A 13,878-nucleotide genomic window follows, 5' to 3' on the forward strand; every position below is an offset into this window, starting at 1 on the left:
TATAGGAAAAGCTGTTTGATAATATCTATTCCATTTTTCTGTTCAAAGGCATTTTAGATGGGTTTTTATTTAGCCAATTGGATATTAAATTTATTAAATTGCATACAAAGTTCTTCTTTTTCTTCATTTAGAGCTTATCGTCTTTGATGGATTCTGTCTCCATGTTAGATGTCACCAAAACTCAACAAAAAACACAACAAGGACAATATCCCTCGAATAAACCTCAAACGATAAATTCAAGCTCTCATAAAAAGTCACACAAGGTAAAAATCATTCTTCGATTTCTTTCACGCTTTTTATCGTTTTAATCGTCGACGCTCGAGAAGATACGAAGTAGTGGCGTGGTGGGAAAATTTTTCTGGGGTGGCTAAGCAGAATTTGATCAAAAACATGATACTTGGATACTCGTTCCCGGAAAAATAGATTTTTCTCTTTGTTTTACAGTTTTAGTTTAGGGTCAGATTATCGGAGGGATTGACCTTGACGGCCAATGGGGACTGCTCGAGTTTTAAACATTTGGCCCATATGAATGTTTGCTAAATGTTGGACCCTGTCAGAACGAAAATGACAAACAGTAGACAAAAACTTAACAGGTTTCAAAATTTCCACCCTGAAAATTGTCCAAAATAACCAAAAGACGGCTGTCAAATATCTTCAGAGCCTAACAAAGGGACCCTAAACAGCGGCACACCCCCTTACCCAATTTTCCTAAGTGACCCTAAGTGATGGCTTAGGAGTGCAATTTTTACTTTCAATTACCAACAATAGGGGAAACATCACAAGTTTTTTTTTCCATTTTCTTTATTTTGGCCTATTTTTTCAGTGAGACTGGTGATGGGTGTATCCATTAAGAAAATGAATCTATTCAGAAGTCTACTCAATAATTGTCTTGCTAGGCATAATAATATTTCTCTCTTTTACAGACTTCTGACCAGTATCAAAGGTTGTCCTTACCTAAGCATCACTTATCACGATCGACTAGAACTAAAAGTAGCATCTCATCTGATTCAGGTAATCTACTTAAAGAAAATGTACTGGTGATCTGGTATTTGTTCACTAGTTCATTTGGAATACAAATAAGAATTCAAAGGTGTATACTCATGACATTAAAGCCATCTGTTTGTTATCCACACTATTTCAACAATCGTAAAAAGTTTAATTAATTACTCTCAGGTGCCTAATGAACATGTGGTCGGAATAAACGGGGGGGGGGGCTGAAAAAGTCTTCAAATCTTGATAAACGGTGGGGACCTAGTAATTACCGGGGGAGTGGAAATTGTACCTCTAAATACGATATCACTCTTAATTTAAAAACAAAACCTTTAATGCATAAATTTCGGACTCTCTTTTGTATAAGGGAGTGTGTGGTGCACGTTTGATTCACTTTTACAGGGTAAAAATTCAGTCGTTTTAGAAAAAACTAGCCGGTACCCGGCGTCGCACGCCGGTTTAGCTGTTGCTGAACGCATTTTAAAGTCCTTTGGATGTTGGGAAGCTGGCTTAAAATACGATGAAGTCAAAATTAAAGGGAAAAATGATCTTCAAAGTTTGACTCTGTCCCTCCCAGGTCACGTATCTTTTAACCATATTTTGAAAAAGATTTTTAAATTGTTGCAAAAATGATCAGAAAGGGCGTTATTCAAACTATACCATTTAGACCATTGCAATTAGATTTTTTTCTCGCTTCGCTCGCTTTACATTTGCCGTACTTGTTGATGATTAGGAAAACTTTGATGTCAAGATAAGAGGAGTGAAATTATAGACATGACACGAGATTCGTCGAAAAAAGGAAGCCCGTGGGTACTTAGGCAAGAGAAGGATACGGGCATGAGCCGTTCTTAAGGATGCCTTTTTAAAAAAGGCAGTCCCTGTAAGGGTTGGAAAAATCAGAAAATCAAACTTCAGTCCCACTAAGAGTCGGTAAAAATAGGGAAAAAAATTCAACTTTTTACCCCCAGAAATATAGAAATTTAATCAAATTAGTCCCAATAAGGGAAGTAAACTTCACAAAATTTCGCTTGTTTCTTCTTCTCTTTAGTCTCGCTAAGGGTCCAAGGGCCAAAAGTCAGGCAGCTAGGCGGCTAGGCACCTTCGTCATAACTTTTCGAATTCAACAATGAATGACTTAGATTTACAGCAATATAATTATCGACATAGATGTTTATAAGTCCCTTTTTACGAAGAAAGATCTCTTGTTTTACCGCCTTTCGAATGTATTGTTAATGTTGCTGTTTAGTTGTTCCAACAAACTTGTCTTGTGATTCTTATGTTTTAAATGTTTTAAATTTGTTCTTTTCTAAAACAGATTTTGTTTGAAAGATTTTCTTTTGTTTTGTTTTGAAACGAATTCGAATGTCTCAAATCAAATAAGGTCGTTAATTACATTCGAAAACATAAAACAAAAGAATAGAGAGAAAAAAAGAAAAAAACATAAGAGGCGGGCTCGGGCACGTCTGGGCAGATATTATAATCTATCAATCAAAACAAACTTATCGAACAACTCAAAGTCTTTATAAAACGGCGCGAATCTGATTTAACACATTTGTGGAGCAAGAAGCAAAAGTCATCTTTTAAAAGACCATTGCTTGCGAAAACGAAAGTGACACACAAAAAACAAACAAACCAACAAAAAACAAACTGACATACAGACTACGGCTATTAATATATAGAAGATCTTTTGTTAAAATGACCCAACTTTTTCAACCATTTCTACATCAGGTTATGACCACACAAACAAAAACAACACACTGGATGCATCTGAGCAAGTCAAAATTGTTTATTTTCTCGGCAAATCCGTTACACCCATACTCAAATCAAGTGACATTGGGTAAGTGAAGCTTTCAGTATGAACTGATCACTCGGTCAGTAAATTACAGTAGTGCACTAAAGGGTATCCTGGGGGGGGGGGGCAGTCAGGCAACTTGACCAACGGGTTTGTGCGGCGGTTAAGGGTATGTTTTTCAACCTAGTAGAAATTTAATGTAAGAGTGGACTTTTGATAAATGCACTTTAAGGGTGGAAATTTCAGCAAATTTTTGCCCGAAAATTATGATTTTTTGCTCTTAAAGAGTTGAAAATTTGAGAAAAATACAATTTGAGGGTATTAATTTCACCGATTTTTTGCTGCAGTGTAAGGGTGCGATTCTAAAAGCCAATTTTTCGCCGCCAATTCCGTCAGTTGATAAACCCACTACCGCCGGACGGTTGTCTATCACTCTAAAGGCTATGGTTGGTGGTTGGTTATTATAGTGTTTTTAGAAATATGAAAATTTTTGAATTTATCTTTTTGAAAGCTTGAAATTTTGGCAAGAGATATCCTTGGGATACTTTGGCAGAGATTAAATTTGGCGAATTTAGCGAATTTTGCCAAAATTCGCCAAATTAAATCCACGCTAAAATTTCCAAATTCGGCAATTCGCCAAATTAAATCCCCGCCAAAAATTGTTTTTTGGCCAATCGCCAAATTAAGTCCACGCCAAAATTTATCCACTTAAGGTACAAAATATCATAAAGTTTCACCCCAAATATTTCTTTCCTATCGTTAAATGATATCTTCTTTTTCATCACAGACTTGGTTACTTAACGTTACGTGATTTCAAAGAGTTGGTTAACAGACCGGGAAAATATCGATATTTCTTCAAATCGAAAGATAAAGATTTTGGATTTGTCAGAGAAGAGGTAATATTATTTCACGTTTTGTATAAGATTCCACATCCTACACTAAGATTTCTCTGTCATTTTTCTTTCGAAAAAGTTAGTTGAAAAATGAGATTTGGAAAGTTGGGCAGTTTCGTAAGATTTTCCGTAACTTTAGAAAAACACTTTTCCACTCTAATGTCGGTTATCCTGGGAAAAGTAGCACAAAATCCCGGACAAGTAAAATCATAAAAAAAGGAGAATCTTAGTCCAGGGAATGGCGGAGTCTTGTCTGCTTGATGGCTATTACTTTAAGCATAGTCATTATAAAAACACTGGTCTGGAAGGTTTTTGTCTCTTTTTATTGTTAAAAGATAGAGCTTACGTACCAAAATCGATTTATTTTGCAAACTTTTTAATCATGTGATTAGAAAATAGACCAAACCCAAGAGGAGATTTTGGTAACGTGATCAAAAAGTATGCAAATCGCAACTTGTCTTTTGTTTGTAACAAAAGAAAATTGAAAAGAAGCTAAAACGATACATTGCCAGACCGGGGTTATTTATAATGACTATGCTTTAAGCCTAAGACTGAGTTCTGTGTGCTTTTAGGTGGAAATATAATTTTTTGGACCTACCCCGGTGGGCTGTAGGTCCTATAAATTAACCTCTGTTCGTTCGTCCGTTCGTTCGTCCGTTCGTTACTAGCTTTTCTCGGAATTGGCTCATTAGTTTTTCCTAATTTTTGGCACAAAGATGCAAAATGGTAATGCCCAAAATGTGACGGAGCCCGATTTTCGAAAAAAATTCATTTCCGGCCGAAAATGCCGGAAATATGCCGGAAAAACCGGTTTTTTGGCATTTTCTCGAGATTTCATCATTAGTTTTTTCTGATTTTTTGCACAAAGATGCGTACCGTAAATCACCGATTAAGCGCCCCGCTTGAATTAGCGCCCCGCTCGAATAAGCGCCCCCCATTTAGTTCAAATAATTTTATAAGCGCCCCGTTCGAATAAGCGCCCCCCTTTGAATAAGCGCCCCCTCCAGGGAGGGGCGCTTATTCGAATTGGTGGCCTAGGCTAATTTCCGGGATAAGAATTTCTCTTCAGATGATTAACAGTTGAAAAAAATTGGAACAAAAATAAAAATCAAGGTCTTTTAGCTTTCTTTTTTTTTGTTTCTTATTAGATTTTTCTTTTATTCATCCTTTTTGGAAGTTAAGTTTAAGCAGATTCCGAATTTGTTGATATACGAATTTCTGAAATAAAAAAATAAGCGCCCCGCTTGAATAAGTGCCCCGCTTGAATAAGCGCCCCCCTCAGAGCCTGAAAAATTAAATAAGCGCCCGGGCGCTTAATCGGTGATTTACGGTATTAGCAATGCCTATAACATGGATTAGTCCGATTTTTGAGAAAAATTCTATTCCGGCTGAAAATGCCGGAAATATCCCGGAAATCGCCGTTTTTGCAGATTTTCATTGGACTTATTCCTTATATTTCGTTGTTTTTTCACACAAAAACATTATTTGTAGCAATGCCCACCATCAAGCATGGTTTAATTGTCAATAAAAGTGATTTTTGAAGCCGGAACTTTCTAAAAATCGCCGGAACAGCCTATTTTCGCCGGAAAAACGGTATTTCTTGAATTTCTCGAGCTGTACTTTATATTTTTTCATGAAATTTTGCACACTGATGCAAAATGGCAATACCTAAAATATGACAGAGCCTGATTTTCAATTAACGTACTTTTCCGGCCGAAAATGCCGGAAATATGCCGGAAAAACCGGTTTTTTGGCATTTTCTCGAGATTTCATCATTAGTTTTTTCTGATTTTTTGCACAAAGATGCGTATTAACAATGTCTAAAACATGGCCTAGTCCGATTTTTGAGAAAAAATTCTATTCCGGCTGAAAATGCCGGAAATATCCCGGAAATCGCCGTTTTTGCAGATTTTCATCGGACTTTTTCCTTATATTTCGTTGTTTTTTCACACAAAAACATTATTGATAGCAATGCCCACCATCAAGCATGGTTTAATTGTCAATAAAAGTGATTTTTGAAGCCGGAACTTTCTAAAAATCGCCGGAACAGCCTATTTTCGCCGAAAAACGGTATTTCTTGAATTTCTCGAGCTGTACTTTATATTTTTTCATGAAATTTTGCACACTGATGCAAAATGGCAATACCTAAAATATGACAGAGCCTGATTTTCAATTAACGTACTTTTCCGGCCGAAAATGCCAGAAATATGCTGGAAAAACCGGTTTTTTGGCATTTTCTCGAGATTTCATCATTAGTTTTTCCCTTCATCAAGCATCATTCAATTATCAATAAAACTGATTTTTGCAACTGGAACTTTCTATTTCTTTTTTCCCTACTCTCCTTCCCTCTCCCCATCAACTATCAATGATAAAATTTAAGGCGTTTTGCAATCTCGCTATAAACGCTATATTTTCTGACGTGATTGTTTTCATTTTTCTCCTTATTGCTATCTAACTTTCATCATCAGGTAGGTCCATTCAGCATCTAGCTTGTTAGTTATTGATGCAGGATCGAAATTTTATAAATTGCCGCTAACAGCTTTAACTAACTTTTCTCCTTCACTCTCTAGTTGCTATACGATGAAGACTTGGTCCCTGGCTATGAAAACAAAATTGTCTCGTGGATTGAGAAGTTATCAGTAGAGGAGGTTTGAGTCTTTCTCCTAAGCTATAATTACAATTATAAGTCCTCAACAAATATAAGTTATAATTATTTATATTTTCTTACGAAGAATGCGTTTTTTTAAATTTTATTTTGGTCAATTTTAATTTTTAACGGATTTTACAACTAATGACTGATATCTTATTTATTTTTCTTATTTTTGTAATGTATATACAATAATATTTTTAACAAATAACGCATACTGGTGGCCTTGTTTGCTTGGAGTTTGTTATAATCGTACAATGTTAAAGCAATGAATTTTGGTGGATGCCTTTATTTTTTATTTGGGAATCTTTTACATGATCCTATCGTGAGTGTTATCATAATCATAAAAGAGTGAACTAAGGGACTGTGTTTGAGTTTGCTTCAATACATTTTTGATTCTACGTTTTGATGACGTCATCAACTGAAAAAGCCTGAAAATTCAGTTCCATATGAACTGAATGATATCTTTACATAGAATAAAAAATGTATCGAAGCAAATTGAGCTGCCTTGGAGTTTTTACAAGATGCTTAACTGATTGGTTATTTTTAAACAATAGGGATGACGCGTTGTTTAGAAAAAGTAATAAAATCGTTTGTCTCAACATTTAACGACCAACAGAGTCATCAAAGAACTTGTAAAAACTCCAGCTTGACCCAGCAAATTCGAACCCAGACCCTTAGTTCAATCTTTGCGATGTCTCGAGTTTAAGAAGGGTTTAAGCAAGAATTGACCCTTCATTTGGTCGGGAACCATCGAAAGAATCTCCTGGAGCAATGGAAAATTGATTTCAGTTAAGTGAAAAGCAATTATATTTCGATGACATCATTATGGGTCAGAATGACGTCACAAAACACTAAGTTTACGATATATATTAGTTTTAAACAATTTTAAGAGGTAATCTTACGTTTTAGGTCTTATAAATCCATATTTTTAGTGCGTGCTTAGAATATTTTCTTAAAAGTGACATGTAACTACCTATATTATATTGGACCTGATGATATCCAAGAAGAAGTGATACAGCTTGTTTCAAAGTTGATTGATACGAAATGATTTCAAATAATTTGCACCTTTCCCCTTTCCTATAGGCTGGTTGGAAAGATATCTAAGAGAATTTCGCCCATTAAATAGGTTGAATATAGTATAGGATGTTATGTGTTTAGTTTTACCAATTTTACACCAATTCCTCTCGTAGATTTCCTTTCTGACTGTGCAACAACCTAAACCGTTAACAATTTCGAGATCAGAACTTTAATAGGTAATAAAAGATGGTCAAAAGCCAAAAAGAAGTGGGAAGATACTTGTTGAAAATGTTTTTGTTATTAATAAAATTTTGGTTACAATGTTACGCTTTAATATCATTGCATCAACACGTGGCTCGTCATTGCAGGATTGAAATGGAAATGGAAAAATATTACGAAAATAACAGTTGAAATGTTCCAATCTTGGCTTTTATAATTAAAATCAAAGTTTTTCGATTCAATAATATATAATTCTAGATTTCAGTTGAAACTTTCGAACATATTGACATTATTTCGAGAAAAAAATTACATATCACCCGAATGGTGATCAAAGGATGGCAATCGACATTGAAACGTACCGAATCGAATATAATTAATCTTAACGTATCGCTTCTTGAAACGATTTCGATCAAAATGAACCATGAATTCCAATTTGAAAATCGAATTCTTCTTAATAAAGCCATTGTACTCTCGATTCTCAATGCTGAAAATTTTGACATTCCTGGCTGCTGGTGTTCTGATTCCTTGAGGAACATCAAGGATTAAGATTTCCTTGGTGAAACCAACTTCCATATTCCAACCCTTCATGGTGTAATTGACCGGGATGTTGAATTCCGCCCTAAAACCGTCCGGTGGAGTGTTGTCAATCATCCGAATGTACTGGTCACAATCGGGGTATTTGATTGCTTCAGATTTGGGTTCGGGGCATTGAAATTTCCCGAATTGGATTCCAGTGATTCCAATTTTCCCTGTCAACACGAAAGAAAATTGTTTACTTAGATGAATATTTAAAAGAAATATCTTCTTTTATTTAAACCCAATTTTAAAAAACATTTAGACTGAAATTTGGGCAAAAACAATAAGAACATGGTACGTTGTAATAACGTTGGCCCAAAAATTAAGAATTTGCTCACGATATCCATGATGAAAGGCAAAAAGACACCATTCTTATAAAAAAAAGCGTGTAGTATTAAGTCAAAACTCAACTGAATTTTTCTATAGGCTTGCTTTCGAGGAAAGAATCTCTTGATTGCTTGTGTTTTTTTAGTCTCTTAAAAAAGCTTTCTCGTTTTTTTATAAGAACAAACTACCACCATTATGGTATGTAAGAACAAAGGGCTTCACTAGAATATTATGAACAAACATTTTAAGGCTTTGAAAACTTTAAAACACTCAATTTATTAGTAAATTGCACTAAAATACTAACATAAGAACATTTTTGTGCTTAAAACTAGGTTAAGTTAAGAACATCCGTAGGCTGAAAATAATTTTGGGTGTTCTAATAAAAAAATTGTATTTTTCCCTACCTTTCATCCAGCGTTCGTGATGAATGGTCATATCAAGGCTGAAGAAACTATTCAAACGAAGTCTTCTCAGTTGGTCGGTAAATTTGATGAAAATTCGATACTCGCGATTATCGTTTGATACTCTACGTAAACCGTGATCACCTAAACAAAAATGAGATCCGAAGTTTTAGGAAGGGTAAAAGATTCTCTACCAACATACGCATCATTTCCTCTCTGACACAATCGTATTATAAGAGGGCTCATTTTATTTATTTTTTCACTTCCATGAGTCCCGGGTAGGCTCACAAAAAACACCAAAATAGAAAAATTAGTCCCTCGTAGGGGTCTTCTTAGAAAAATTGGGGTAAAAAGTAGAAAATTTTGTAATTTCAGTCCCATTCAGGGTCACTTTTTCCTCAAATTTTGGCAATTTTTTTCAAAAAACCAGTCCCACATAAGGGTCCATTTTTCGAACCTCAGCGGAGCACCGCCCTGTCGGTCGGCAAGGGTAGTACCCCCTCCCCCGGTTAATAGTTGCAAAAATACTATAAAGAAAATTTCTATGAGCTTTACAATTTCGAATTTTTAGCTTATAAAAACTATAGTTCAAAAATTATATTGACAACCTCACAGTTCCGGTGAAAATTTCTATCGAAATCCCAAGAGAGATGTTTGGTTAGGTGCAGTTTTTTCCATTCTCAAATGGGAATAAACAAAGTCAATTTTCCAATTGGGCTTAAATTGCAAAGTATTTTTACACCAGGGACAAAACTTTGGTCAAATTTTCCAGAGGGATTGGGGTTTCTGACACAATGTTGTATATTAGACCCTCTTCCACAAAGCAGACAAATTGCTCGCTAATGAGACGTGATTTCTCTTATTGACATGCAGTTATTGTTGGGTTATCGTAGTCCGAATGATGTTGAAATACACGTTTTTTTATAAGAACAAACTTTATAAGAACATAAGGCTTCGAGGCCCAAAAATTTAAGAACATTCTAAGAACATACTAAGGCTTTGGAGACTTAAAAACATGCAATTTCTTAAGAAATTACATCAAAATGCTCAAAAAATGCTGAAAATAAGAACATCTTAAGAACATTTTTAGGCTTCAAATCCAAAAAACTAAGAACATCCGAAAAGGCTTCTAAAATTTTTGACGTTCTTAGAAATAAAAAAACGTGTTCACTAAAAAGTCATTATACCTTCAGGGATATCCAATGCATTTAGAGATCTGTTGAATTTGAGAATAACATGACCATCTTTGAATAAATCTTGTGGATATGGTGTCATTTCTTGTAAAACTGGTAACTCTAACATTCCTAGAAAAAAAAAAGATTCAGTTCTAAACTAATGAAGTGGAAGCTTTTGTAATCCATGTCAATTATGACGTCATATCATAAATTACTTTTTCCATAATTTTACAAAAAAGGCAAAAACATTATTCGATTATTAGGCAGAATAGTAACAGTGAAATTTACATCCTAATACACTTCTTTTGAAATATAAATGCACCAAACTTATGTCCTTTTTTTGGACATACCATAAATTACACGAGGGCATTTGTAGACTTTTAGGTTTCTTTTTATAAAAGCGAGAAAATTTTTGATGAGGCTCGGCTGTTTTTATTTTTTCAAAACTTTTGGCCTCAAATTTTTTTATCCTGTTCTAATTCTTAGGAGAAATTTAGGTTGTTTCTGCCTTGATATTTTTATCGTTTCGATACCCTCAATTTGCCCGAAAGTCCGCCATTTCAGGCAAAGGATTGTTCTTAAATTGTTCTTATTTTTTGGAATTTTTGTGCCTCATTGTTCTAAAAAATAAGAATGTAAGAAAGCACACCCATAGCTACTTTTAGCTAATTTACCAACTGACATTTAATAACTGACAGGGTCAGCTTTTCGAACTCCATCGATTCTAAATTTTAGGTATATTATTCTGTAATTTATGGCCAAGTACGATGGAGTTCGAAAAGCTGACCCTGTCAGTTATTAAATGTCAGTTGGTAAATTTGGGACCCTGTCTGAACGAAAAGTTGAACGATTTTCTCATTTTCACCCTCAAACGTGGCAAAAATGACTAAAAGTACAGGAAAAGCTGAAAGATCTTTAAATATCCACCCTGAAAATTCTCCAAAATAACCCAAAGTCGACCCTATCAGATAAGATACACATCTTGAAAATCAGTTTGGGACCCTATCAGATATCATCAGAGCCTAAAAAAGGGACCCTGACCAGTGGCACATCCCCGTATCCAATTCTACCGAAGCCGTATCCCCCCCGGGATTGAGACAGAATATTGGACTGTTTTTTAGTCCGAAAAACGGAATTTAGCAAAACGTTTACCTCTATAGCCATCGGGCCATTCGTTAATAATATCCAGAAAAGCATGACATGGAAATTTCCCAACATCCCTTGCGGGCCTCGAATAAACAATCCCAATCAGTGACGAAACCAGCAACAAAAAGGCCGTTGCAAAATGCCCCATCTCGAGCTTATACTGATTGCTACGACTGCTTCGAGGGTGGCTTAAAAACGTATTATATATAGCAGTATTATGTAAAGTAATAAATTGGTGACAAATTTCAAGCTGTATAAATATTCAAACAGAGGCAGTGGTTTCCCTCTGTTATAAGAAGGGCTCTTCCAGAAAAAATGAATATGGGAGGGGTGGAGGATGTAAAATTCTTTGGAAATTTACCACCGGACATTGTAAATTTTGACCCATCGGACATTGTAAATTTTGACCCCCCGGACATTAAAAACCACCCCTAATCAGAGCAAGTTTTCCTCTAATATTTTGTAGATTTTTCACTACCCCCGGACAAAATATACAATATATCCTCAACCCCCCTCCCATGTACAAAGATTTTCTGGAAGAGCCCAGAGTAACATCTAATGTTTTAAGTATTAAGAAAGAAGAAAGAACTTACGATCCTTACACGATGAACCATAGCATTCCAGCAAAAATTCTCAAGAAATGCCAAAGTGTCTTCTTCCCTGCTCTTCTGTAGACCATATCTCAAATTTTAAACTGTATGACATATTCATGAATAAAATCATGAAATAATAAAGGTATACGGAGTCAAAAAAATTCGAAAAGCGAACAAATTAACACAAGAATTTTAGCCCCATTTCACTTTCCAGTATGTAGAAACCCTTCCGTGATTGAAATTTCTTCATTTACACAGCTCTTCAAATAATCTAGTTGCAAATATGATAAATTTTCAAACAATTTTCGAAGGGTTGATTAAATTAACACCTAACAAAGAACTTTACTATTGAAGGCAAGCTACAAAAAGGAGCTTGCACCCAGATAACATCTTCAAAAACCCAAAATAAAGTGTTGTTGATTTGGAGCTAGTATCTGTTAATTCAAAATGTACAATTAAATTTTACAAATTAAATCTGTATAACTGATAATTGTACATCAAAGAGGAAACATACTTTAGGCGTACAAACTTTCGCGAGCAAAAACTTTCGCGATTTTCGCGAATTTTGGCCCTTTTCGCGAAAGTGAATGTCTTTAAAAATTCTAGGAAGGGCCATTCGTGAAAGTTTATGCTCGCGAAAAATTCTTGACAAAATAGAAAATCTGTAAAACTTCAAAATTTGTATAAAATGTAACTTTTATGGCACTTTTTAGCCTGCTAAAAGACTAATAAGTCAAAGGACAAATATTTCAAGCCGATCCAAGAAGTATTTGTCCCTCTAAGCCATTATTTTATGTGAAAATTCTCAATTTGACGTCTTCATTCGCGAAAGTTTATGCTCGCGAAAAATATTTTTCCGTTAAATTCGCGAAAGTAAATGTCGTGAATTTCGCGATTTTTCGTCCTCTCGAAAGTTTCTGCACGCGAAAGTTTGTACGCCTAAAGTAGTCGAATAACATTTAAATTAGGAGGAAAACTTTGTCAATTTTGTAAAGATCTTTGTCAAAACTCTCCCTTGAAGTTAAACAGAAGATTTCTTCTCTATAGTAAGAGTAAAGTTTTGAACTTCGTTCCACAACCGTCCACCCGCATCACTTCCCCGAGCCAGCAACCATCTGAAGGTTTAAGATAGATCTCAATCAGCTTGTTGAATGTCCACATTTGAAACGACCTGATCGAATATAAGTAACTTCCATACCTTGATCCGCATCAATAAAACGAACTTTGAAAAATAAATTTAATTTACTTTCATTTGAATTTTCACTATCAATAGCAGAGCTTATTTCATGTTGGTTTTGTATAGCAAATTCTTTTGAATCTCTGGCGTTCTTCGGTGGCGTATAGAGTCCATGATAAATAATCAATGTTTTGACCGGACTGGCAAAATGTACTGTCATTCTATAACGATCCTTTGTAAGATTGGAAGGGATATTAAATCTTCCTTCGTATCCATCACTGAGGTTAGACATTATTCTAATGACAAAATCATCGCACTTTGAATAATAATAGAAGCTACTGGAATTCTGATTTGCTTTGGTTACTGTACTGCTCTGGTCATTTGATTCTTGTTCACTCGGTTCATCTGGGCATTTGAATTTTCCAAACTGAATGTAGACGATACCCAACTTTCCTATAAATAAATCATATTGTTTTACAGGAGCTGGAATTAAAGGGACATAAAAGTACTGACGAAATTTGTAAACAAACCGTATGCAGCTGGATACAAAATCAAAACAAATGTCACATGTCAAAATAAACATGCTATGCTGAATGGACCTACCTGATGATGAAAGTTAGATAGCAATGCGAGGAGAAAAATGAAAAAAAATCAGTCAGTAAATATAGCGTTTAGCGAACATACATAAAGCAATAAATTCATCATTGATTGTTGATGGGGGGAGAGGGAAGGGTTGCAGGGAAAAAATAAATAGAAAGTTCTGGTCGCAAAAATCAGTTTTATTGACAATTGAATCATGCTTGATGGTGAGCATTGTTATCAATAATGTTTTTGTGCGAAAAACATACAATGTATAGCAATGTACCCTCCCGGTTATTACCATAATGGCTTTATGGCAACTCCTGAACTTGGGCACAGGATG

At 35.1% G+C, this 13,878-nt stretch overlaps 2 protein-coding genes across 5 annotated transcripts in view; one reads left to right on the forward strand and one right to left on the reverse strand.

Moving 5' to 3' along the window:
* Positions 1-6,865, forward strand: part of LOC136821139 (dixin-like) — a 67,847-nt gene extending 60,982 nt beyond the window's left edge. For all 4 annotated transcript variants that reach the window (XM_067077364.1, XM_067077366.1, XM_067077365.1 and 1 more), the window contains exons 12-16: positions 132-263; positions 924-1,011; positions 2,719-2,827; positions 3,570-3,678; positions 6,246-6,865. In XM_067077364.1, the coding sequence (XP_066933465.1) occupies positions 132-263; positions 924-1,011; positions 2,719-2,827; positions 3,570-3,678; positions 6,246-6,329 (522 nt within the window). In that variant the 3' untranslated portion in view covers positions 6,330-6,865. The remainder of the gene's footprint in view (positions 1-131; positions 264-923; positions 1,012-2,718; positions 2,828-3,569; positions 3,679-6,245) is intronic.
* An 884-nt stretch (positions 6,866-7,749) lies between these two features.
* LOC136821142 (uncharacterized) lies at positions 7,750-11,383 on the reverse strand. The gene is made up of 4 exons (XM_067077369.1): positions 11,193-11,383; positions 10,053-10,169; positions 8,869-9,009; positions 7,750-8,310 (listed from the first exon to the last, which is right to left on the reverse strand). Exons 1-4 carry the CDS (start codon positions 11,332-11,334, stop codon positions 7,868-7,870), a joined length of 843 nt encoding a protein of 280 aa, XP_066933470.1. The 5' UTR covers positions 11,335-11,383; the 3' UTR covers positions 7,750-7,867.
* Between the last annotated feature and the right edge of the window lie 2,495 nt (positions 11,384-13,878).

This window comes from Clytia hemisphaerica, unplaced genomic scaffold (assembly GCF_902728285.1).
Source record: "Clytia hemisphaerica strain Z4C2 unplaced genomic scaffold, Clytia hemisphaerica genome assembly, whole genome shotgun sequence".
NCBI lineage: Eukaryota > Metazoa > Cnidaria > Hydrozoa > Leptothecata > Clytiidae > Clytia > Clytia hemisphaerica.

Coding starts and splice junctions, on each gene's coding strand:
- LOC136821142 (XM_067077369.1), bottom strand. CDS start 11,334: ATGGGGCATTTTGCAACGGCCTTTTTGTTGCTGGTTTCGTCACTGATT. Junction 9,010..10,052: donor TGCATTGGATATCCCTGAAG/GTATAATGACTT, acceptor ATTTTTGTTTAG/GTGATCACGGTTTACGTAGA. Junction 8,311..8,868: donor TCACGAACGCTGGATGAAAG/GTAGGGAAAAAT, acceptor TCGTGTTGACAG/GGAAAATTGGAATCACTGGA.